The sequence below is a fragment of the Psammomys obesus genome, unplaced genomic scaffold (assembly GCF_907164565.1).
Source record: "Psammomys obesus unplaced genomic scaffold, mPsaObe1.curated_primary_1811, whole genome shotgun sequence".
Classification (NCBI taxonomy): domain Eukaryota; kingdom Metazoa; phylum Chordata; class Mammalia; order Rodentia; family Muridae; genus Psammomys; species Psammomys obesus.
In genome coordinates, this window is record NW_026592478.1 from 1 (window position 1) to 26,804 (window position 26,804).

The 26,804-nt window shown below is 50.1% G+C and overlaps 1 protein-coding gene across 1 annotated transcript; it reads left to right on the plus strand.

Moving 5' to 3' along the window:
- Window positions 1-12,966: 12,966 nt before the first annotated feature.
- Rcsd1 (RCSD domain containing 1) lies at window positions 12,967-21,898 on the plus strand (the record flags this gene model as incomplete). The annotated part of the gene is made up of 5 exons (XM_055613337.1): window positions 12,967-13,074; window positions 14,382-14,471; window positions 18,389-18,460; window positions 20,160-20,363; window positions 21,164-21,898. Coding segments are annotated over 5 exons (1,209 nt in total), but the record flags the coding sequence as incomplete, so codon positions are not given.
- Window positions 21,899-26,804: the final 4,906 nt, after the last annotated feature.

Below are 26,804 nucleotides of genomic sequence, written 5' to 3' on the forward strand. Positions count from 1 at the left end.
GGAAGGAAGGAAGGAAGGAAGGAAGGAAGGAAGGAAGGAAGGAAGGAGAGAGAACATGGGTTACATGCTAAAGTACCTGTGCTCGGAGCAGGTTGGCTGGACTCCAGTGAGACAGTTCCCGAGTGCGGTGGAGAGGGGTTGGGATGCTAGTGGCAATGTAGCAGAAGGAGGCTGGTTTACTTGTCTTAGATCTCATGAGTGCTACTCCTTGGGTTGGGGCCAGTTTCTTTCTGGGGTCACTGCTAGGAAGGCGCTTCTTCAGTTTGGGGTTCCTACAAGGAATAGAATGTACATGCAGGTCTGCCATTTCCAGGATCTTTAGCCCCAGGACAGACAGTCTGCTTCCTTGGTAGTTGACCCAAACCCTCCTTTTCCTCAGCTCTGTCCTTGATGAAATGGGGATGAAAAACATGGAATTGCTCACAGAGTGTTCCACCACTTCAGGTGAAGAAATAGATTTGAAGTCTGCTAGAGAACCAGCCTGTTCTAGGATAGGTTAGTTATTTAAAACTGGAGAAAACAATGCCCAGGGACAGAACAGGAGACTGTAATGGGTTTCTTAGCTCCAAGAGACACAGAGGCTTTGATTGTTAGCTAAGGGACTGAGCCAGGGACAGTCGCCTTCTGTCTTCCCATCACTATTCCAGTGACCCCGATGAGTCACTGAAGTTTAATGAAACTGTGCAAATCACCGGCTTGCTCAGAACCAGCCCTGGCTGACAGTCTCTTTCCACTCTCACCTCAAGGTCCTGGTCTATATTTATCAGACCTTCAGAATGTCAGTTTGCGTAGACATGGTCTGGTTCCTTCATCTGTTCACTTGCGGGCATTTGCTAGGTGCTGCTATGGGCTAGGTAGCCCGCTAGAAATTGACCATACATACTGTTTCTGTGCTCAGGGCCAAACCCTCAGGAAAAGGAGGGTTTGGGTCAACTACCAAGAGAGACTCACAAGAGCTGTATCTTGAAGTTCCCCTTAGTTCCAGCCACACAAGCTTCCTAATTCCCACAATCTCTTCTCATCAGGCTTTTGTTGAGAATTCTCCAGGTCACCTGTATCCACTCCGTCACTCCCGTTAGCCCCCACCCCAGCACCGACATCCCTCCCTCTCCCCCCGGCACACATGTACACATTCACACCATTCACCTTGCAGAGCACTCAGGGCATGCCAAGAAACAGTTCCTTCCATAATGGACGGTACTGTGGAAGATGTCCATTCAACAGCCATCGCTATTTTCACTTTTGCTTCTAGTTTATTAGGGCCAAAATGCCGCAGAGAGCAAGGGAGAGGAAAGCACAGGAGAAAGAAGCTTGATACGTGTTGTAACATTTAAACTAAGTAGAAGTGGTGTAGACAAGGTAGGACAAAGAAGGAAGAGCTGCTTCTGGCCAAATTTGGCAGATGGGTAAGAGCCGCCTCACACAGAGTGTGTGTGCGTGCCCAAGCTGGGCTTGGGGGTGTCCGTCTGCCAGGCAAGGTCTCTGTCTACCTTGGCTCCTAGCACTCTTCAGGGCTGGGCAGTATTGTGACAGTGTTTTTAGACAGGCTTGTGTATTCGGGCATTTATTTAAAATAATGAAGTATGCATCCTTCTGTTAGCTTCTCCCGTCTCCATATTGGACAGTTCCAGCGTGTGTTACATCTGAGACCAAACCAGGGCCAAGTCAACTCAGTGCACGAGAGACTTTTCCTTCATATTTGCAAACAGTCACTTGGATGTGACTTCAAACCCTGGAAAGCCTTGCTTGCTAAAGGGGCTTCTTATCTGGAATTTAAAGGGACTGCGGCTGAGCTGTACCAGGCAGTTTAATCAAATAGCCGTGTTGTGAAAAACTGTACAGCAGATACGTATTCGCAAACAAGGAAAATATGTAGCTTCCTCTTCCCTTCTGCTCACCAACCTCAGATTCTGTGAGCCCAGGTCCCCTGGCTTCCACGGACAAGCCTTCAGCTGTGCCCCGAGTTTGCCTGGCCTGCCATTTTCAGGCCAGCCCTTGTTCTGTCTGCTCCCCACAGCTGACATGAAACTACCCATCTGTGGGACATTTCCCAGAGTGACTCCAGAGACCGTTGCTGTCTCTGCTAAGGGAAAATAACCTGTTAACAGCCCTCTGCTTTGCTTTCCCTAGCCGTGAGACCCAATATTCAAAGGGGTATGGTGGCATGTGCCTTTAATCCCAGCACTCAGGGAGATAGAGGCAGGTGGATTGCTGTGAGTTCAAGGCCAGCCTGATCTACAAAGCAAGTCCAGCCTGATCTACAAAGCAAGTCCAGGACAGCCAAGGCTGCACAGAGAAACCCTGTCTTGAAAAACCAGAGAGAGAGAGAGACGTCAAAATTCCTCCTTCCGTTGAATAGAATATATTGTGTTACATAAGTTCTAGGAAGCTGTGTCCACAGATGGGCTGGCATTTGAAAGGTGCTCAGGGCACTGCAGCTATTAGGATTATTACCAGCAGGTTCTTCTGCCTATAAACTAGGTCCACAACTCAGATGGAAGGTATGTTAAGGGATGGTCTCCTTCCCCCATCTTTCTTTGTGAGGCTCTCAACAGTAGGGGCTCCGGGGCTCAGCACCCCACGCTCCTGTGGGCCCCCCAAGCACGGGACGTCCTGAGAACCTCCTGACAAAGCTCCCACTCCTGGCTAGGCTGGCTGTAGCCCCGAGAAGAGCCAAGAGAAAGCCGCTGTAACAGGAGAGGCAGCAGCTGACTGGCAGGCAAGCCTGGTCCTTGGGAAATTTGTTCTAATCTTAGAAGGCAGTCAGCACCCTTGGCTGCCGCCGGCAGGACAAATGTCACAGACCTCAGATACACAAATGCTGTCACCACAGTGGTCCCTGGAGGAGGGTTTTCGTGGGTCCCTTTAGGTGGCTGCCCAGAGAACTCCAGTCTTGCAGCGGGAGGGACTCCCCAGAAGGTCAAGTATATTAGTAGAATTACCAGTGTGAGCACAGCACAGGGTTGGGAGGTTCAGAGTGTGTATTTACTTGCTGACAGAGGTAAAGGAATTGCCTAGGAACCTTTCGGCACTGGGACATGATTCTGCCATCTACAAAGTTCATAGTCAAGAGTTGTACAAGCGAGTTTAAAAAAAATTTTTTTTAACTTTGAGTCGGACTGCATTCTTAACTATCCTTAGCTGGATGTGGTCTGTGACCCTTCATTCCCACCTGTCTGAAGGCTCTGCTGTCACTCTGAAGTACAAGCCAAGATTCAGCTCCAGGCTCCTGACTCCCACAAACCCAGGCCGGTGCTACTGGGTCTGTGCTCCATCTCACCCTTTCTGTGGCGCCTACTCTGACTTCTTTTCCTCAGCCCTTGCCTCTCCCCTGTCCCCTTTGTCAACAGCACCCTTGTCTACCCAGAAGCCTCTTCATTCTACCCTGCACCTCCCTACACACCCTTCTTCCTCCTGTCACCAGTTGGGATGTCTCTAGCCAAATCAGGAGTGTCTGCTCTGCATTCCCACCATCTTGTCCTCACAGCGCCATCAACTGGATGCTTCTCTCTTTGCCTTCTCCTCCCCATTCCCAACCTTTTCCACACAGGTGATGGCCAGCCTCTTCCCTCCCGGTCTCCATCTATCGGGCTAACCCTTCCCACTATGTTCATGGAGTCCACTCACGGGCTATGCATTCACTTGCTACTATGTCTTTCCATTGGTCCATCTGTTCTCCCCACCCTACCCCCAATCCCTTTCCATCCAGTGAGACAAGGCCTAGGCCAGGCTAGCCTTAGACTTGTGATATAGCTGAAGATGACCCTGTACCTCTGATCTTCTGCCTTGACCTCCCAAGAGCTGACTCTACATGTGTGCACCACCATGTCCAGATTTTTGGGTTTGGTTTTGGTTTGGTTTTGGTTTTGGTTTGGATTGGTTTTTATTCTCAAGACAGAGTTTCTCTGTGTAGCCCTGTCTGTCCTGGAACTCACTTTGTATACCAGGCTGGCCTTGAACTCACAGAGATCCACCTGCCTCTGCCTGGGATTAAAGGTGTGTGCCACCACCCCTGGCTTGGCTTACCATGCAGTTTGCGAAGTGCCAGGGCTTTGAACTCAAGGCCTCAAGCACTAAGCAAGCACTCTACACCTGAGCTCCATCCTCAGCCCATTTACTTCCTGTTAACTGCCTCCAGTTAAAAAGTAGGAATTTCTCTTAGCTCCTGTACTCCTAGGGCTCAGAAAACACAGGGGGTGCCTAGAGATACTTGGATAACCAACCAGCTGCCTATAGCAAATTATCATCAACTCAGTTATCTATTGTTTGGGAAGTCAAGACTGTGGAAACAAAGTCAGTTTTCTCTCCATTAGCCCGTCTATCTCAACTCAACAGTCCCTTTAAGTTCGGTGCTAAAGATTTGCCATCTTTTAAAGTAAAACTTTGATTGGGATATGATTGACACACTATGCAAGTTACCTAATTAAAGTGGAGAATCAGCGCTGGCAAGATGGCTGAGTGGGCAAAGGCCTCCATGCCAGACAACTTGAGTTCAATCCCCGGGATCCTAATCTCCAAGGTACACACTGTGGCATCTGTTTGTGAGTGCACACACATGCTCACAGGCTCACACAGACACACACACACACACACACACACACACACACACACACACACACTAGTGGATAAATAAACACTTAGTAGATAAATAAATTTTTAAAATTAGTGGGCGGCAGGGTGCGGTGGAGCACTCTGGGGAGGCAGAGGCAGGTGGGTCTCTGTGAGTTCAAGGTCAGTCTAATCTAGAAAGGGAATCCAGGACAGTCAAGGATACAAAGAGAAACCTTATCTCTAAAAGAACAACAACAACAAAAAAGAACTGGCATGTTGGCTCATGTTTATAATCCCAGCACTTGGAAGGCTGAGGCAGGAAGATATCTGTGAGTTTGATGCCAGTCTGGGCTACAGACTGAGACCCCATCTCAAGGATGGGGAAGAGGAGCGGGAAACAGTTTTCATTCCATCTGCAGGTGTGTGCAGCCATCATCAAAATCAACTTTAGAGCATTTCCTCTGTCATCTCCAAAAGAAGAGACCCAGACTTACAGCCATCACCCCACCTTCTGTCCTCCCATCCCCTCCGGGTGGCCATTAATCTGCTTTCTATCTTTCTAGTTTCACCTGGTCTGGAATCACATAAATCATAGAATCAAGTGATCAAGTGGCATGTAGGCCTACCTCTACGCACACTGCTGGGCCAGCTCACAGGCCCCTAAGTTTCATTCCCTTCATAGGTGAATATTTTTCCACCGTGTGGCTGTGTTGCATCCTATTTCTCCATTCACTGGCTAGTGGACACGAGTCTGGTGTTTTGATTTAAGCGCTTTGATTGTGCTGAGATGTGTGTTTGTGATCCCTGTGAAATTTTCCTGAGTTCAAGGATGAAGTAAGCGTATCTGCTGTGCACTGTATCACCTTGCTGATAAAATAGCCCCTTGTGATGGTCGGCACAGGATGTCCCACTCTTAAAGGACCTTCTGTACCCCAGAGGGAGTAGAAGGATAAGGGAAGATGGAGCATCACTCTGAACGTCCTTCAAGCCGTTCAGGCGAGCTGCCAGCCTCGTAACCAACATTCAGCAATAGGGAGCAACTATCAAACCCTTCCCATGTGTCCAGTCCTGTTCTAAGCATCTTGCATGCATGAGTCAGTAAGTCTCATCAGTGGCTCTACAACACAGTACTATTATAGTCATTTTACAGATTGGAAACCTGAGTTTAGTAACCACTGCATTCATTGTGGCTAGAACTTGATCTGACTTGGGGCATGGAGGGAGTGAAGGAAGGATAGACGTGGGCCCAGAAAAGCTGGGGACAGGTGGTCTGTGCAGACTCTGATGGAACAGTACCAACTACGACTGCAACCCAGAACCTCAGCATCTTTATTATATACAGCACGGGAATGGGGGTTAGCTAGTCCCAGAAGCATATGTTTGCAGGGCAGACGTGCCCGGCTGTAGACTTCCAGGATGAGGAAGCCATAGTTGTAGTTTTTGCATGCACTGATCGCTTTCATAAACACCTCCTATTGGGCCAGAAGAAAGATTTGCCCAATCCAAGCCTGACCCAAATGGGAAAGGCTCTTCCGATTCCCTATGAGTCAGAGGCCCTGAGCCTTGACATGGCCGGCTCATTCGCTCAGGACTCCGCTGGCTCAGGACTCCACTCGCTCCTGGGGCCACAGAATGAAAACTGCAGGGCCAGTATCTGGACTCAGTCAGTCTGACGCCCGACCTGTGCCCCACACAGAGCATGGTAAAACTGTCAGGGACCCCTATCTGGAACACAAGGCTCATTCCCAGTCGAGCGGGGACCGTGTGGGTGTTAGTCTGCTTCCTGTTGTCCACGAGAGAAGGACGGTGCAGCCACTAAAAAGCAGGACACAAGCTGCATACTGTGTTGAAGCAAAGGCTGGTTGGTGGATATGAAAACCTCACTTACAGAAGAGGAAACTGAGGCTCAATAAGGTACTGTTGGTCCACTTTCCATTGTCGCATTAACAAATACCCAGGCTAAATCGACTCTAAGGTAGGAAAGGTTTGTTGAGGGCGTGATTTCTGAGGTGTCCATGGCCGGCTGGCTTTGCTGCTCTGAGCATACTGCACCAAAGGGGGAATGTCTGGTAGAGGAGACCTGAGCATCTCATGGCAGCTGGGATGCAAAGAGAAAGGAGAGGCCGGGGTCGTAATATTCCTCTGCTGGGCATTTCCCCGTTGATCTAATGCCCTAACACTAGACCCAACTTCTCAAAGCTTTCACTCGCTCTCATTGGCATGCTGGAAACCAAAGCTCAAACACAGAGGGCCCTGCCCTCCACACATCAAAGCATCCAGAAGCCGGCACCTGACTCTGACTGCATTTCTCTCCTCTCTTGTCCATGTGCCTTTCTAAGTCTAAACAATTTCTTTCCTTTTAGTTGTGCTACAGCTCACAGGCTTTTTTCAGAAAATGGATCTCCCAGATTCCATTGCTGAACTCCAACTGTCATGGACGTCCTGTTTCCTCTGTTACCCATCACCGTTACCTGGGAATTTACCCAAACTCTAACTGCATATGTTCCTGCTATTGTGCCTGCTGGCCCCCGACCAGGAGGACTCTTCAGGGTTCCTGCCCTTAGGCACCCAGAACTGTGTCCCATAGTCACCCCGCTGGGGTTACTGAGCTGCAAAACCAGATGAAATGGAAAGCCCAGAAAGACCCAAAGGAGGACCCACCCCTCACCAGTGCCTGTGGCTCCTTTGGTGGGTGGAGTATTTATGTGGGTTTTCCCTTGGAGGGAGTTGCAGAAGCCAAGGACTTTCCATTTTCAGGTCCTCAAATCCTACAAGAGGGTAGGTTGGAGATATTTGGGACTTTTTCTTTTTAAATCTTGTGGGAAAGAAATATTTGTTCCCATGTGCCCGTTTCTAGTCTTCTACCTCAAGTATGTGTTGTTCACCTCCACTTCCTGTGTTCCCCTAGAGCAGGCTATTCACAGCTTGAGGGCATCACTTGTTCCCACAATGCACTTGACAGTATCTGGTGATGGTCAAGAGAGAAGAATAAATGAATGAATGGATGAATGGCTTCCAGTAGGGATGAGGAACACCACCCAGTTTATGTGGAACATTGGGGGTTCTTGCACCCCTATTCTCTTTAGTTGAGGAAACTACTGGCACTGTCCAGTCCTATTTTCAACCCACACCCAGTGTCTCCCCTGGAGGAGCAGTGATGATCCGCCTTTGTGGATAAAGACCATCTCACAGCAGAGCGGACAGTACAGTGTTCAACCCTGGGTCTCTGCTTCCCTGTTCTCTGTGTCCTCTGATTTGGTGCAGCCCTTTGACTTCAGCTGCCATCTCTAGCTGGACACTCTCAGCTTTGTTCCCTCCTTCAGTCTCTAGACTCCGGTATAATTCTGGCTCTCAACTTCATCTCAACTAGGGTGTCTAGGAGACATTTCAAACTTTCATGACCAAGAAAGAACTATTCCCTCCCCATCTACCCCGCCCACTCCTCCTTCCTCAACCAGATTTCTCCAACCCAAAGATACTTTGGGTGTCTCATTGTCCATTACAAAAGCCCAGGCATCACTTTTCTATTCCACTCTGTCCCTCGCTTCTTCAGTAATTCCACCAGTTTTGCCTTCAGAATCTATTTTCTCCACTTCTCCTGGCTGCTCTTTTCTCCCCTGACCTCCTGTCCACTCCACTGTCGCCTCCTAGCTAGCAAGCCAGCACCTGCAAGCACCTGCCTTCGGTCTCATTTCGGTTCATCTTCCACATGTAGCCGCCACACTAAGAAAGAAACACGAACAGCCTGTTACAGTTACACGGGGCCAGCCGCAGGCTCACGCGGACCTATCCCTTGCCTTCCCACCCTAATCTGGAATCCAGATCATCCCTGCCTCGCTTACCTCTGCTGTCCTTCATCCTGTTAGTGTTTGTACTTCTGTTCAGCACACCTCCCCTTCCTGTCTTTTCCCTCCTAGGATTTAACAGATGTGCTCGGTCGAATCTCTTAACAAATCGCCTTGTGGTTCATCTATCTGCATCTTTGTTGTTGCTTTCTCTCACAGGAGTAGAAATTCCAGAAGGGCAACCGTTCTACCCTATTCACTGCTACACTCCGAGCTTAGAATGGTGTCTGTTGGTGAGCGGAGCCTGAGACACACCCTCCAGTGAAGGGGTAGGGTTAGTGAGACCTGGGGTGTGGGGAAAGCTGGCACCCCAGAACCCAGGTGGTTCCGGCACCAGTACTTACTCCCTTAACGGAAAGTTACTCTATAGCCAACAGTTCCAATCTTCTCTAGAAGAGGTAAGAATCGCACAGCAGTGCGGTTGCCCTGAGAACAGCATTTTTCTTACAGGCAGGTAGGATAATGGACCTGCCTATTCTGGACCAGCCGCCTCTCCATTATCCTAGGATGGCAGTAAGGGAAACACTGGGATAAACTGAAGAGTTAGGAACAAAGAGAACACCCTAGGACCATGCTGATCCTTCTCAAGCGATGATGAAGCCTTTGTAAGAGTTGGCTACTCTTCTGGGAGGCAGCGCTCTCTTAAGGTCCTTTTCCTTTCTGGGGAACCAAAGAAGCAAGCATCTTTCATAGCTTTGAGGCTCTGGGTTCACTGGTCTAATGAGCAAGGAGCCTTCTTATTGGCTAAGAGCCAAAGTTCCTCCCACCCTCAGGCACAGCCCTCTCATGGCCATACACTACCAGGCTTCCCTTCATGCCTCTTTGCCCTAAACTGTGTCCCAGAGGCTGTTAGACACTTTGAATTTGAAACAACAAGGAGGGTGGGGAAGCAAGGTAGAGCCAGGGAGGTAGCACAGCCTTCCTCTGGCCCATGCACAAAGAGTCTACTATGCAGACGGTCAGCAGCCTCCAAATTTATTTACTCAGCATGGTAACAGCGTCCAGGAAAGTTCCACACAGGAGTCTAGACAGAGGCTCCTCCGTTCTCAGAAAATCCCACAGATTCGGAAAGAAAACACCACAGGTGATTTTCTCCTGGCCTTGGCAGAGTCTTTTTTTTTTTTTTTTTTTCTTTTCAAAGACAGGGTTTCCCTGTATAGCCCTGGCTGTCCTAGAACTCATTCTGTAGACCAGGCTGCCCTTAAACCCAGAGATCTGCCTGCCTCTGCCAACTGAAAGCAGGGTATAGCAAGGAAGATTTGGGCCCAAAGGGATGCCGTGGAGGCTGGGGCTGCAACTGGGCGTGATCCAGAGAGTGAATTAAGGGTGTCAGTGACTGTGGGAGCAGGTGCCCATGTCCCGCACTGGCAGATGGGGACAAAGGAACCAAGCTCCAACGAGCACATTCTACCTTTCAAGCCCAGTGCTGACTAATTTATCAACCAGAAAAAAAAAAAAAAAAAGATATTTATCCAGAGAGGCTGAGAGTCCTGGAAATGCCTAGAAGGAGGCAGAGATGGTGAAGTCTTTCTTAGAACCAGGAATATATGGGCTACAAGTGTGGCTCAGCTGGTAGAGGGCTGGCCTAGCAGGCACGAAACCCTGGGTTCAGTCCCCAGGGCTGCATAAAACTGGGCATCGTGGTGGACACTTGTAATCTCGGCACTTGGGGAGAGGAAGCAAAAGGTTCAAGAGCACCCTCAGCTACACAGTGCATTTGAGAGGAACTTGGTTTTCGTAGACCTCATGGTGCAGGGGGACAGTACAGGGGACAGTGGGAGTGTGGCCTTATGGATAACCTCAAGGCCCAGTGTGAGCTCCAGCCTGGGATGGGCTTGCAAGGTGTTGCTGTGCCCACTGAAGGAGCTTTGTGGCTAGAATTGCAATGCAGACACGGATGCAAAGCCTCACACGGGCTGAGCCTGAGGGTCACGCTTCTGCCATTGCCTCTGTGCAGCTCGGAGGCTAATAATAATTTTGATACTTACATAATAGCCCTTTATGCTTCTTATAGCACCTTTCAGAGGAAAGCCGCTTAACTCGTGGCCTTTGTTGGATGTCAGGGTCGAGTGTTTCTATTAATTCTACTTTGTTTCTCCTGTGTTTCTTTGGCTAAATGATGTGCATCTCTGGGCTTCAGTGTGCCCTGAGGGCAGCGAGCAATCATCTCTCAGTGTTCTTAAATCTCAGAAAGGAGGTGTTCTGGAGATAGGTGGGGGTGAGAAGCTTTGCCAGCTAAGGAAAACTCATTACCTAGGAGCCTAAAGAAAGCAAAGTCTGTGTTAGAATCTTTCCTTTCACCCAAGCTCAAAGTGTTTCCCCTGCCTGAGAGCCCCTTGCCAAACACAGTCTTGAGATAGGGAAGTTCCGGCATTTTTTATCCCCGTATAGCTCTATTTTTAACTGAAATGCCTCTCCCTGCCCCACCAGCCATCAGCGCCTGGGAAGCTGGGGGAGAGTGCAACGTCAGCAGGGCCAGAGCAATGAATAGCAGTGGACAGAGGCCATGCTGGTGTGTGTCAGGAAGCAAGATGGATGGACAAACCGATCGTCCCACACCTTTGCCAAGGGCAGCTCAATTCACCACACTCTGTCCCTAAAGCCTTTACGATCCTCCGGGACATCGAGACACGGGTCTTTGGCCTCTACTCATGAGACCAGTGGAATAATAAGACAGGGGCCAATCCTGAGCCCATTTAGCAACCTCTTGGGATGGCGAGTCAGGCTTCCAGGGCTTTCCCAGCAACTTGGAAAAAAAAAAAATCTGCATCTTGGATAGAGGTGAATCACATGAAGTCAACCTTGGTGTTTAGACTGGAATGGGGGCGAACTTGAGAGACAGAGGCAACAGGAATGAAGTACCTGATTTTGGCCCCAGAACAACCACTCACATCAGGAGGCCTAAGACTCCATTCATTCTTTCCTACCTCGGCACAACTCTCCTTTCCAACCAGCTCTGTTTACTCCACTTGATTGCCAGGAGGTGACTGGGCCAAATTAAAAAAAAAAAAAAAACTTGGAGACACTTTTAGCACAAAAAGGAGGGTCATGGGAGTTGTCTGTGCACAGGGCTATATGTGGCACAGACACAGGCTCACTGCTGGGAGTGATGGACATGATCCATCTCAGAGGCCATGAGAGCCACGGAGAGGCAGAGACAGACTTCCTAAAACTGCTGCCCAAGCCTCCCAGGACAGAGGGAGAGTGATAAACTTCTCTGCCTATGTTTTTAAAATGTCACCATTATGGGGACTAAAAAGCAAAAGCCCGATAGCTCTAGGATTGAACACATAAGACCAAGAGGAGGGGCCAGCAAGACGGCTCAGGAGGTAAAGGTGCTTGCCACCAAGCCTAAAAACCAGGGTTCGATTCCAGGGACCAACTGAAAGAAGGACCTGACTCCAGCAAGTAGTAAACATGGTGAGAAGGGGGCCTCTGGGTCTCTCCCAGACACTCAGTCTACCTCTCGAGCTGCTTCAGCAGTCTAAGTAGATTCAAATCTAGGTCATTGTCAGGCATGGTAGTGCATGTTTGTAATCCCAGCACTCAGGGAGGCAGAGGCAGGCGGATCTCTGTAAGTTCTTGGCCAGCCTGGTCTACAAAGAGAGTCCAGGACAGCCAAGGCTACACAGAGAAACCCTGTCTCGAAAACAAAACCAAACAGCCCCGGTTATTGTGTGTATGATCATGTGGATGTAGCAGACATGAGATGCCATTCCAAGGGTCAGTAACTCACCCTCCGTGTCATGGTGACAAGTGGCACACGAGATGGACCATGCCCGTCAGGCATCTTGGCCTGAAGCATCAATGAACTGATGTCCAGAACTGGAGGCCAGACCCACAGCCAGTCATGATAACAGCAACCCTGCTCCCTGACCATGATAGAGTCAGTCACCAAACTCAGGTCCTGCAAGGCTGGGACGGCTGAAGCAATGAGAGAGGTGGAGCGAGGCTCTGGATGAGTTCCAGCAGCCTCTTTCTTATCCTGTCTGCTCCAGCCCCTCAGGTCATTCGTTCATTTAATAAATGGTCACTGTTGCCTAAGACATTCGGGTAAGAAGGAAAAACAGATGTGAAAATTCTAGAAAGGGCGAATGCTCTCTCCATTCCCTTCAAAGACCCTGGTTCCAAAGGCATTTTGCATCCCCACTGTGCCCCCACTTTTCAGAGTCACTAAGCAGGGGAAGGAGTTTTGCAAGCTATTGTTGATCCTTCCCATGTCTGGGGGGTCTTTGCAGAGTGAGGGACCTTGCCTTGACTGCCTCCAATCCTCAGCTCCTGTCTAGGACAAGGCCTTGTTTTGTTTGTCCCCAGCAGCACACACAGAACCCCAGTACATCACTACGTACATGTATGCACTGAACAGTTCGTGGGTCTGTATAGAAGTTATAGTTTAGTCCTTAATCTCGGCTATGGGAACCAGTTGCAGAATACTTGTTAAAAATATCTCATCCCAGAATTCCTGGTGGGACCACAGAACAGGTGCCTCTCACCGCAGCCGGGCGGACCCTTTGAAAATGGAAATGCTTGCTTGCTTGCTGGTTACCGTCTGCATCTCTGTGTTTTCCAGGAAAGACCCGCCACCGAGACCAACTCCAATGTGGACAGCTCAGCGCAGCCTTCGGTGGCCCAGCTGGCGGGGCGGTTTCGGGAGCAAGCAGCTGTGGCCAGGGACCCGGTGAGTCTGAAGGTCCTTGCATCCTCTTCAGGGAGGGGACTGGAGGAAGAGGAAGCCGGGCAGGCCCTGAGGAGAAGGAGGGCAAGTGGAGCCTTGGCAATTACCAAATTAGGAAGAGAAGCCAGAGAGGGTCCCTCTGAATGTGAGGAATGTGCCACCACGGGCTTCTCGGGCAGAATCCTTCACAGAGGCTCCCACTGTGGCGAGGAGGGGTGAGAACCGGCAGTGTGGATTCCCTTTCATCCTTTGCCCTGGTTCAGAGGATAAAGACATCCCCACACCCAGCTCCTGCTCCTAGCCTCAATCCAGAACTGAGAATTTAGAAGGAAGCACATTCCAAAAATTAACCAGGAATGTAGAAGAAAGGGACTGGGGACTAGGAGATTCTAGGAGAATCCTGCTGAAGAAGAAGAAAAATCATTTTTTTAAAAGACGTGTTATGCCTTTGGACCGTGTGGTCTCAGTCATGTAGCGTGTGGCTTTCTCTAGAAGTGAGCTGAGGATAGCAGGTGTGGTGCTTGCCTACAATCTTGGTGTTAGAGGTAGGAGGGCCAAGAGTTCAAGGTCAGCCAGGTGTGGTGAGCTCAGCTTTAATCCCAGCACTCAGGAGACAGAGGCAGGAGGATCTCTCCGAGTTCGAGGCCAGTTTGGTCTACAGTAAAAATTCCAGAACAGTCTGTCTCGAAAAGCCAAACCAAACCAAACCAAACCAAACAAACAAAAAAAAAAAAAATAGTTCAAGGTTTTTCTCAGTTACATAAAGGACTTCAAGGCTAGGCCCAGGCTACAGGAGACCCTTTGTCAAACAGCAAAACAAAAGAGGAAGGAAGAGTTCCTGCAGTCGAAGGGGTCTGCCATGGCCCATGGATCCCAGGACACCTTAGCTGCCTTGTTCTTTTAGGTACATGATTTTGCACTTGTGTTTTCTCAACTAGAAATAAAATCGACCCATGCTATCTAGAGAGGAATGCTCTAAAGGACAAAGGAGATGGCATTGATCTAAGGGTCTAGTTCTTCCTCGAGGCCAAAAAGGCAAAATGTGGATGTCATCTTGAGAGGTTGGCTCAGATCAGGGGAGCTCAAGCACAAGAGGACATTGTTGCTGAAATAATGGGTTGGCGATGCACAGCACCAGTTCAAACAGCGGGCGGACAGTCCGTTAGACAGCCCGACCCATCACCACCCTCTTCTCCTCTAGACATCCCTAACCATTCCTGATGCTGTTTTCTGATCCTCCCTCTTCCTCCCTATTGCCCGATTCACTGCCTCTCTTTTTCTCTCTGTGTCGTCTGTCACTCTCCCTCTAGACACCAGCCAGTAAACCAACAAGAAGGAAACCGCCCTGCTCCCTCCCCCTGTTCCCCCCAAAGGTAGAGCTGGGCCAGAATGGTGAGGAGGTAAGTGCCATCCTGGGTACAGAGCTGCTGTCTGTGGGGCTTCATCCTTGCAGGGAGAGCGACCGACACCACACTTTCAGACCCTGACTTTTGCACAAGGGTCTCTTCACCTCAGGCACAGAATGAGCCTCTCAACACTTCCCGGATCGCTTACTGTGGAGGCTGGCTTTCCCCTGGTCTCTTATATTAAGCCTCCTTATGGATCAGTCAAGGGCCGGAGCCATTTTTCGGTCCCCGAGTCTAAGGGAGATGGTGGTGGCAGAGGTGCGGAAGGGTCTCCGGAAAGACGAGCTGCGCCAGCAGAGGTGGGACCACAATGCTAGAGCAGTTCATGGCCTCTCCCGATCCTTGAAAAGGCTGGCCATTGTTCTGGATCGCTGGAAGACAAGCAGAGCTCAGAGGAGGCCTCCTGGCCGTTGGATATAAATAGTCAGTGCTGCCAACATAATGAAGGCTCTAGTGTCATAGATCATAGCCAGTAATAGAGTCCAAGCCTGCACACTTGCCCGGCTGTATTTATCTAGCTGTAGCTGTTTAGAGTGGCTGCTGCAGGCCCCGACCCAGCAGCCCATGACCCTTCACTGTGGTCACAGTCACGGTCCTGCCAGAAACCAATCTGCGCGTTGTCTCCAGGCCTGGGAGGCCAAGCCCAAAATAGAGCATGCAAGCCAAACTGCTCGGTTCCCAATTCCCACCTCAGCTCTTTCTTTTTTTCCCTCCCCCCCTTTCTGGGGACCAGCCTCCTGATAAAAGGCGCCGAATGCCCCTGTGAAGGTAGGCAGACCTACATTTTTGTCCCCTGCCAAGTGAAACGGTTGATGTAGATGAATAGTTCTCAAGGCTTTTTGTCACCCCAAGGCTCGCAAGCAGAAGTGCACCAAACAAGCAGAGAGCTCAGGCCAGCGGGACGGCTCAGGGGGTAAAGGCGCTTCCCCGCCACCACATCCGATGACCTGAATTCAGCCCTTAGCAACAGTGGGGAAGGGAAAGAACCAGCTCTGGAAGGTGTTCCTCTGACCTCTACACACACAGTGTCACATGTGCAGCACACACGCGAGCGCACACACACACACACACACACACACACACACACACACTAAATGAACAAACAAAATTAAAAAGTAGTGAACAGTGGTTGAGAGCACTAGCTGCTGTTCCGGAGGACCCATGTTTGATTCCCAGCACCCACACAGTGGCTCACAGCTGTCTGTAACTCCAGTTCCAGGGACTCTGACATCTTCCTTTGGCCTCTGTGGGCACCAGGCATGACCCACGGCGCACAGAAATACATGCAGGCAGAGCACCCACCCACACAGAAATTTTGTTTAGTTAAAAATGAACGTTTTAAAAAATGTAAAGGGCAGAGAACTCGTAGCTACTCTCAGGTAGCTGCAGGGAACTGGGCCTACCTGCTCTGGGAATAATCCCACACATACACACACACACTGACCAAGGGTGCTCTGGAGAGGTGAGAGGTCCCAAGAGCTGAGTTTAAGGAACTCTGTGTTGGTGATGGGTCTCCTCCAGCACTGCCGTCATGACCCTGTGGCTTCACGGAGTTCCCAGCCAGTGCTAGGACCCACAACTTCTCCTTACAAACGGTCAGCTTCTTCCCTGCTGAGCTGGCCACCTCTGCTGCAGTACAATGGGCTGAGGCTGTGGCTGCCGGAGGCTGTCCCCTGATAACCTAGGCTTGCCCCAAGAGGACTCACTGTCCCACACTAGTTCCTTGTCTGTAAGAAGAGGACAAGAACATGCCCAGAGAAGGCGTGGGAACTGGATGGAGAAGCTTTGCTCGGGAGAGTAAAAGCGGCTGGAGTGGGTGAGGTTTGTAGGGACTGGATTATACGGCTTCATTTCAAGGACTTTATAAGAATATGAACATAAAGCTTTCATCTGTGGGGCAAGAAACCCGGAAGGTAATGGCAAGTAATGACCAACGGGTAGAATGGATTCAGACCGAAAAAGATGCTGTGTGTTCATGAAAACGGCATTTGTCCCCCAGGAGCAATGGCTCCCTCCTGGCCGTGAAATTCAGAATGGGGTGTCATGGCACACAGTTACCATCCCAGCGCTTCAGACACTGACACAGGAGCATTGCTGATTCCAGACCAGACAGATCTATCCAGCAAGCTCCAGTGAGACCGGTGTCGGAGAGAAGGCGGCGTCCACCTGGAGGGGCTGCCTGGGTAGTGCCTGCAGCCTACGGACCCCTAGCATCCTTCAGGCTACCCTAGGTTGCTCGTGTACAGAGGTGGGGCCCTCCTACACCTTCTGGGCCTGAGATGTGGGGTCAGCCCCCAGGATTTCACCCGCCTGTAGGCAAAGTGACAAGTCAGCTTTTCTGGGTAACCAGATAACAGGGTGTTGGAAGGACAGGAATAGCACTCCATCTGAAAACATCAGGTCCACAACTTCTAGGCGTCATTATACATTATTGGCATGTTACATCAATACACATTTACATAAAATTTATGAATGCCAAGGATTGTCTTGGCCCCAGCCACTGGCCCGGGCCTATGATTAAATTATAAACTAAATGCTGCCATCTGCTGTCCGTCCTATGAACTGCACTAGCACTTATACAGGATCCCTTTTGCTTCGTAGTCAAATCAGTTAAGGGGTTATGGTCCAACATCTGTTGGATCTCTAGCACTGAAGTGAAGAGGTGCTGTTTGTTGGATTTCCAGGCTTCAAAAGCAGTTGGGAGAGTTTATAATATTACCTAAAATGAGCTTTGGTAGTAAAAAATTTTGCTGTAGTTTATGAAACTGTAACTTCCAAAACATAACGAAAGAAATTCCTTTGTAAAGCCCAGAAACCAAGAGCTTCCCACCTGGGGCTGGAGGATCTTGACACTCACTGGAGTGAGGTTGGAGTCAGAAGGAGGCAGCTATCAGCTGACCCATCCTCTGTCCCATGCATTCCTTTGACATTGGTGTTTGAAAGGGCCACGGGGGATCAGTTGCGTCAGTTTCTCTTTTTCTACAACTAAAACACAAACAGATGTCCCAGAATATTACCCAGAGATCAGCAGTCGTATATGGAGATTGGTCCCACACTATTGGAGAAATCCCTTCCGTGCTTGGCGCCGTCTAGCAACATGAAAGGCCTCTTCTGTGTCTTCACCGTCATTTAATTGTCATGTGACTGCCATCAGTTTTTGCATAGTAGTAGGAACTTAGCATGAAACAAAGAGCCAGTCTTTTTACAAATATATAATCTGGGAGCAGGAATGATTTGTGGTGTGCCCTGATCACAAGAGTAGTTTACAGAACCTGCATCATAGTTAGCAGCCACTGACTGCTGGGAGAGACTAAACGCATTCACCTTCATATAACCAACACGACACACAGTGGGGCTGCTAGATACCTAATACTGAATCTTAAATCTTAACACTGAAATCCACTGGATTAAATGAATACGCAGTGCTTGGGGAAATCCTGGCATGTGAACCATGCCGTCGGCAGAACTTTCCAAAATATTAACCCAAAGGAGGGATTGTAATAACGCCTCTGCCTAATTCCGACTCCAGCCTGTGACGTATTGTTTTGTGTGGGGCAAGAGAGTGAATGACCGAGTTTGCCTCTCGTCTGTGGATTTCCCTCCACCCATTGGCTTGCCTTGTAGAAGGCCTTGAGGTGGAGTTCTTGATTCCCACCGAGCTGTAGCTCTTCCTCCTGGAAGACACTGACCTGGGATGGGAGGCTTCCTGTGGTAGGAATCCCAGCCCTCGCCTCTCAGCTCAAACTCAAGCAGTCTGGCTAGTGGTGAGATGAGGGGGCTGGGGACAGGAAGCCTGTCTCATCTGGGCCTGAGGTAAGTGGCCGTGGCACTGAAGCGGTGAAGGCTTAAGAACCTTCCGTCCCCCTCCTCCCTCTGGCTTACTTGGTTGCTTTGGTCTGTTTGCTCTGTAGAAATCACCGTCCAGCGCCAGCCACCCCCCTAAAATCAAGGTGAAGAGCTCACCTCTGATCGAGAAGCTGCAGGTAAGTGCCAAGCGTTTGCACACGGGCAGCAGTGGTCCTGCCCTTCTCATTGATATGCGTCATATGCTACTCACCCCTCCCCCACCTTAACACAGTCTGGGCTTAACGGTGCTTGTTCGTTTCCTAACGTTAACTCTTCTCACAATTCAGTCTGGTCTGTTTTGTGCATTCGTCCTTAAGGCCACCTGAAGGCTACCTTCCTAAACGCACATAACGCCCTTGTGGTCTGGGAGTGCTAAAGACACTTGTGAGTCCTCAGGGTCATCAGTCTTGCCCGAGGGGAGCACTGGAGAAGACTTTGTGGGTGTGGGGTATCCGCCAAGCAATGCCTGAGAGTAACCAGAAATCATCCGTAGAAGTCTGTGGAGGTCAGGCTAAAAATTGGGACAGATGGAGGACCTGAGACTTGGAAAGGATGTTCAGATTTGCTAAAGGCCACACAGCAGCTTTTAAGAGAAAGAACCTGTATTTAGAGTTGTGTTCCTGCCTCTCCTGCCTGTCTCCCCTCTGGGGGGCCTGATCAGCCCAGTTAGATTTACAGGACTCAACAGACAGATTTAGAACTACCGAGGGCAGGAGGAAGAGGTGTGCCTCTAGGTGGCGCTAAAAATCTGTGTACTGGTGACCTAAGTCCCATTCAATTCTAAGTTCAATTCCTAGCACCTCGAAAAACTGGACACGGTGGGGCAGGCCGACAATCCCAGCACTACGAAGGAAGTCAGAAGGTCAAGGTCATTCCCAGCTACATAATGAGTTGAAGGCTAGCCTGGGCTCTACAAGACACTGTCTGGGCTGTTCATACATAATCCTCCCATAACCTTCTTCCTGCGCCACTGTCCATAAGGTTGATCTGGGGTCCCACCTGTCCCCCAGCCAAATCTGTAGATTCCTTAGGCTTAGGTTCCCTTTGAGTAACTCTCCCCTGGTCTTTGGTCTCCCTTCACGCCCATTTGGATCTGGTTTCACCTGTATTGTGGTGCTCTGGCTGGCACACACACCCCCTGAAGAGCACAGTGCCCGCCATCCTGCCGTCCCCAAAGACAGAGCCCTTCCCGGAGGCCTGAGAGACAAGCAGACCCGCCGAGAAACCCAGGAGAGTTAATCTGCCTTCCTAACTTCTGTCAGGAGATGAACCCTGACCGCACAGAGTGGTTGCGGAGGTGACAGCTGTGCACAGCAGGTTTCAAAAAGCAGCAAACGCTATTGGCTAATGGGAGGATGACATGGGTGTCAAATACTGCAAGAACTGGGAGCAGAAGGTTCCTCTTCTTCGTCATCGTCATCGTCATCACTATTTATTACTGTTATTAGTAGATAAGGTCTCACTCATGTAGCCCCAGCTGACCTAGAGCTCCCTAATGTAGACCAGACCGACCTCAAACTCTGCCTCCTCAGAGATCTGCCTGCCTCTGCCTCCTCAGTCAAGATGAAAGGCATGTACCACTAGGTCAGGCCAGGGCTGTTCTACTCTTGTTGAGAGGGTCTGTATCGAATCCACTTCATCATCATCGGAGCATCTGAAAAGGCAACCTGCAGTCAGCCAGATTGCAGTTATGGGTAGGCTGTGCTTTCAGAGGCGGCCACAGTGTAAGTAACGGTGGATAATTGGCCGGGGAGAAGCGTACAAAGCTTCCTAGTCACTGTCCCAGCCTGCTGGGAGGCCAGAGCAGAAGCCTCAGCTTCTCCCATTTCTTCCCAGGCCAACCTAGCCTTCGACCCAGCAGCTCTCCTGCCTGGAGCTTCCCCCAAAAGTCCTGGACTCAAGGCCATGGTGTCACCATTTCACAGCCCCCCCTCCACACCCAGCAGCCCTGGCCTCCGCTCTCAGCCAGGTGAGGCAGAAGAGGTGCCTGTGAGCTTTGACCAGCCTCCGGAGGGGACTCACCTGCCCTCCTACAACAAGGTGAGTTCTGGCGCCGTCTCATTGTGGTGTGCCGAGGAAACTTTACTCAGGGTAAAGTTTACTGTGAAAAGACTTCATCCACAGTGTTTTGGGGGCATTCTCGTCAAACCCAGAGCTCACCAATTGGCTACAGTGTTGGCCAGCCAGTTCCAAGGACTGACTGTCTCAAACACACGGGTTGCCTTCCTTGTTTGTTTGTTTGTTTGTTTGTTTGTTTGTTTTCATGAGTAGCCCAGGCTGGCCTCAAACTTGTGATCCTCCTGCCTCTGCCTCCTTCAGCAAATCCTACCAGGACATGCGCCACCACAACGGGCTTGTTTTCGGTTTTGTTTGTTTGTTTTTGTTTTTGTTTTGTCAAGACAGAGTTTCTCTGTGTAATTGAACCCTGACTGACCTCCAACTCACAGAGATCCACCTGCCTCTGCCTCCCAAGCGCTGGAATCAAAGGCGAGTGCCACCACCACCCAGCACCTTCCATGTTTTTTATACAGATGTTGGGGATGCAAACTCAAGACTCTCACGCTTTCACACGTCACTCACTGAGCTACCGCCCACGTTATTAGCCCATGGAAAGCATCTACATCTTCCTGAGACAAAAGTCTGCGGTTTACCATGTCGTTTTTACAAACCTCTAGATTCTGATCATTATAAGCAGCAAATAACTTTACACCTTCCTAGGAAACAAAATGGTCCTGCAGTGGGTTTGTTCAGTACACATGGTCCTCCTCTTGGCTTTGGGTTTTGTTTGTTTGTTTGTTTTGTTTTTTATTAAGTTAACAGTCCCTCATGTCTTCTCCCAGGTTCGGACTAGAGGCTCGATAAAAAGACGTCCTCCCTCCCGGCGATTCCGAAGGTCTCAGTCGGACTGTGGGGACCTCAGAGATTACAGGGCTGTGGAAGTGTCTCAGGAAAACGGTGCCAGGGATGAGAATGGGGACGATGTATTCCCTAGCAAGAGCAAGACGCCAGGGTCTCCCACACCCAACCAGAAGGCCATGGGAGATGGGGTGGAGAGGACCCTGGGGGCTGCCGAAAAGCCTTCGAGGAGGAGCATGTGCAACAGCACAGAGAAGCCAGAGGAGCAGATCGGGACCCCAGAGGAGGGCAATGCCGGAGAGAAGGCTGGACAGAATCCAGACACAGCTAGCCAGGGCAGTCCTGAGGTCCTGCAGTCACCCCACACCTGCAGCCCACAGGCTGAGAATGGGTGTGGAAGCCCACTGGAAGAGCCCACCCCTGGAGAGCGTACAGACACTGGGAAGGTCACAGCAGGGACAGCCTCTGAGGAGAGGGTAGCAGACGAAGAGGACAGGCTCGGACAAAGAAGCCCAGATGCGAATACGCTGGAGGAGGGGGCTGAAATCAGGGAGAAGGCTCCGCCAAGTTCTTCTGGAAGGATAGAGGGCATCATTGGTCCAGATCCGGAGACAAAGCAAAAGGAAGGGGCACCTCCAGAGCTGAGCTGCAGCCTGGGGGCCCACCAGGCCCCAGCAGAGACCAGCAATGAGATCCAGAATGATCACAATGTTCCCAAGGTAGGTGGCCCTGATGGTTCCCACTGTCTCAGGACCAGAGCTGCCCCTATTGTCTCATGTCCTGTTCCTCCAAGTCCGGTGATAAATCAGCTCATGCAGAGAGAAAAAATCACCGGCCCTTGCCCCCTGCTGTGTAGAGATTTGCCTCTCTTCTGTTGTGGAAGCCAGAAAGGGAAGTGCATCTCGTGTCTGGCCTGCTCCTGGCTGACTGGGCCAGCTTCTGGGTGTGCATGCGTGGAGTGAGCCAGGCTCGACAGCAGCTCAGTGACTGACGCTGGCTATGTGTCCTGAAGGGGTACGGGGTGCTGCTGTTGGAGTCCGGAGGAGAAGGTCTGTGAATAGAGTGGGGTTAAGACAAAATCAGGGACACTTCCAAGCACGGGTGGCCCTGGAGTTTAGAAGAGGCTGTGCGACACCCACTCAGTTACAGGCAATGTCCTGTGCCGCAGCCGAGCAGGGAGGCGGCACAGTCCCTGACTGCTGTGCTCCTTTTTCAACTCTGCTTTATTTGGGGCTCCTTAAAGCCTCTCCCTTCCAACCCCCCAATCCTAAGTAGGAGAGAGAAGCTTAGTGGGGAAAGGGGGCGCAGACCCCTTGCTTCCCCCAGCTGCTTAGGGTCACTGGGTTCTTTTGGGACTATCCCAATCTCCATCAACAGAAATCGCAGCCAGCAGTCTTCTCCAAGCCGCTGCATTGAGACGCTTCTGTTAAGCCACCACACCGTCCAACTCCAGTCCCTCCAAACTGCCCTGCACCATATGACACATCTTCTCTTTCTGTGCTCCTCAGAGTCCTAGGCCACGCCCCTCTCTGTGCCACATGCTCCATGCTGCTCCAGGGAGGCAATTACCAGCTGGCAAAGATCACACCCACCAGGAGGCAGTTATCAGCTGGGGACACACTAAAGCCCAAACTAAAACCCCACCCTTGGGATAAAAACAAAAACCTTGCATGACGTAACTGAGTTTTTAAATAAACCAAAACTTCCATTTCAGCTTAGGTTTCATCTTGCCACACTTCCTGGCCTTTCCCCTCCTCCTGTCTCCTTCCAGAAATTCCCCTTCAAGTCACCTGTCTGCTTTAGAGGAATACCGGGTTCTATGGGGACTTGGAAGCTCCCCAAAGACAAGTCGCTGTCCCTCCCCAGCCAGTTCCTGACAATTTCTTTAGCCATGTCATCTTTACGTTTTCCTTTCCTGTTGTGTCACGCACACTCAGCTACCATGTGCATGCTGCTACGGTAGTCTCTTGCCTGCCTTCCTGCCATTCTTTTTGGTATCCTCAATAGGCTTCATTCTCTACACAGTAACCAAGGGGTGGGTAGATCGATGGGTAGTTGGCTGGCATGGATCTTCTCGACAAAACTTCTAGCCTCTCTTATTAGGGTTTGCAGACACATTACCACAGGCTTAGTGGCTTAAAAACAATAGAAAGAAACAGGTGTGCTGCTCCTGCCTGTAATCCAGCACCTGGAAGGATGGCATAAGTTCAAGGCCAGCCTGGACTACATAGTGAGCCCCAGACAGCCTGAGTTAAAGTTAAAGACCCTGCCGATAAATAGATAGATAGATAGATAGATAGATAGATAGATAGATAGATAGATAGAGAGATAGATAGATAATAGAAATGTACTTTCTCACAGTTGTGAATGTCAGACTCCACAGTTAAGATGCTGATAAGCCCCCGTCAGAGGGCTGACAGAGAACCTGTCCTTTGTTAGTTGCTGTCTGCATCCTTAGGATCTTCCCTTGTCTTCTGTAGCTTCTGGGGGCTGCTGTAAATGTTGGGCAGTCTGTGGCTTGAGGATGCCTCCTCCAGTCTTTGTCACCACCTCTATGTGACCTCTGTCTGCATCTGTGTGTCCCGGGTTTCCTCCTCTCTTCCCATATAAGCCTCCAGTCTTCTGGTGTAGGATGCGCCTTAAAGCCAGCATGACCTCATCTTGAGATGCTTCACTGCATTTGTGGCAGTCTGCTTTCTGAATAAGATCGAATTGTTGCAGGAGTGGACACACTGGAGCTGTGCTGGTGTCCTTTCCGAAACACACCAGGATCATTGTCCAGTCAGAGCTCTGCCTCTGTAACCCCCTCCAACTAGAGCACTCCTCTCTCTGATCCTCATACGGCAACTTTCAGCCCATCCTTCAGGTCTCAGCTCAGATGACCTCCTCACTGAAGCCCGTCCTGTGATCACTTACTTAAAATTCTGTTCCCACTCCAGATACTCTCCCATAATTCCACTTTGTCATTTTCCTGGTTGTTTTTTTTTTTTTAGATTTATTTATTTGATTTTTTATGTATGCATGTTTTGCCTTAATGGACGCATGTGTACCAATGTATGCCTGTGGAGGCCAACAGAAGGCATTAGATCCTCTAGAATGGAGTTAGGGACGGTTATGAACCACCATGTGGGCACTGGAAACCAAACCCGGGTCTTCTGTGAGGGCAGCCAGTGATATCAACCACAGAGCCGTCTCTCCAACTCCTCTCCTGTGTATTCTTATCGTCTCTTGTACTGTTCCTCTAGTATACCCCCAAAACTTACTGTAGAATCTGGAACATGGTAGGTACTTAAAAATATGTGTAGAGAGAATGAATTATTTTTTAAAGTAAATTAATTAGTGTCCTCAGACAAGGTCTCACTCTATAGCTCAGGCTGGCCTGGAGCTCACTGTTATTAGTCCAGGAGGGCTTGAACTCAAGGGAATCTTCCTGCTGTAGCCTCCTGAGTACTGGGTGTGTGCCGCTGTGTCCAGCTGAGTACCTGGATTGTTAAAGAGGAGTGAAAGTCACCTCACCCCAAGTAAATGACTCTTAATGATAGGACAGCAGGTAATAGGGGTCACCGTGCTGTGCCGGTTCCCCACAGGCCCTCATTTCCTATCAGGCCAAGTAAATTAGGGAGAAGAAAGTGCCACTCAGACTGAGGAAGGATGACAGACTTTAATACTTTCCATTTCTAACTGAGCCTTCTTTAAATTAGGTTTAGAATGAACAGTCACTGGGTTTAGGATCTTCTGGAACCTGGAGAGTCCACTAAATCCCCAGATTATACTCAATGTCCAAACCCTTAGTGCTCTTTGAGTCCAAGGAGTCCTCTGCCCGTGGCCCCCAGGGCCATTTGGCTGGGCTGGGAAGTATCTGCCTTCCGTCTCCCAGAAGTGGGAGTCTCCTAACTCCTGAATCGGCAGGACTCTATTTAGTCTCAGCAGAGTCTTGGGTAGAGGATGGATTCCCGAAGAAAATCCAGGCAGAAGCCATGGAGCAGGCTTTCTGGTTACCTATCTAGCTTTACATTCTGGCCCTCCTGACCCAAAGAACGCTGGCCAGAGGAGAGAATGCCTCAGCCGCACTATCCCCACAAATAGCAGCTCAGATAGAAAGAGAAGAGCTTCACTCCCTGCCTCTTCCAGACAGGTCACCCCTACACCCCCATCCCAACCACCCCCGACCCCCGGCCCCAGACCATCACTGGGAGGCAAAACTTTAATCCTATCTAACCCACCCTCCTGGGTTTAGAAGGGAAGGCACTGTGGTCCTGGAAATTGTCCAAGTTCACCAAGCTCTGTCGGTGCTGACCTACTGGGCACCTGTTCAAGTCATCAGAATAGACTGTGTATGAAGCACCTCTGCCCATGTGAATCATCCGTCTGTTCTGCCAGGGGTATTGCTTCTTTGGTCCCTCTCAAGCCTGGTCCAGATTAGAGTCAGAATGCCTCAGATACTAGGGCAAAAGGATTCCCCACAGGCAGTAGTTCTGAGAGGTCCCTTGGCACGTTCCTAGGCACCCGTGCCTATCCTGGGTCTTTCCTGGGACTGGCAGAGACAGGCAGTATACAATAGCAAGTAGTTTCCCGCTGCTCTTGTCTAATTCCCATTTTGTATTTTGATTGATAGAAATCGGCTGATCACAGACGTTCATTACCCTTGCATTTGTTCAGTCAGCGCTTAACAAGCACCGATTGTCTTTATTGTGTGGGAGAGTCTGGAGCTTCAAAGTGGGAAAAACACATGAGCAGAAACAAGACAATAGACTGTGTGGGACCTGCCTGCCAACTGTGCTATTTGAGGTCTGAAGGATGGAGAAAGGCATTCTTGGAGAGAAATGGGGACTCGGGGATGGGGGTGGCTGAGTTGGCAAGGCCCTTGTCATGCCATCGTGAGGATCTAAACTCAGCTTCTTGACACCATGTTTGAAAAAAAAAAAAAAAAAAAAAAGGTGGACACAGTAGTGTGTGGTGGTGCCTGCCTTTCAGGGAGCACTTGGGAGGCTAAAACTGGCGAATCTCTGCTCTATATAGCTAGTTCCAGGCCAGCCAAAGCTACACAGTGAGACTCTGTCTTAATGAACAAACAAACAAACACGATGGAAAGGAGTTTAGGAAGACACCCTACATCTGCCTTTGGCCTCTACACACAGATGTATATCTGTATTTGTACACACATTGCATGAAAGTGTATGTATATACACACCACACACACACACACACACACACACAAAACAGAGCAGGGAAGAGGTACACGGGCATCCCACGTAAGGTGGTATCTGAAGGATTTAGATAGCTTCCTGCTCTGTTACTCCTCACAGGTGATTTAACGGCTCATGCTGAAAAACATGAGCTGTCCCCGGAATTTCATCATGTCTGGACATACAAGTCATAGGACTTGAGACTCTGTTGCTAAGGAAAGGAAGCGCTTTGCCAGGTGCAGTGACACACATCTATAATCGTAGCACTTGGGAGGTGGAGGCAGGCAAAGCCGGAGTTCAAGGCCATCCTCAGCCGTGTAGCCAGCCAAGGTTATAGGCGACCCTGTTTCAAAACAAAACAGGAAGGGAGGAAGGGAGGAAGGGAGGAAGGGAGGAAGGAAGGAAGGAAGGAAGGAAGGAAGGAAGGAAGGAAGGAAGG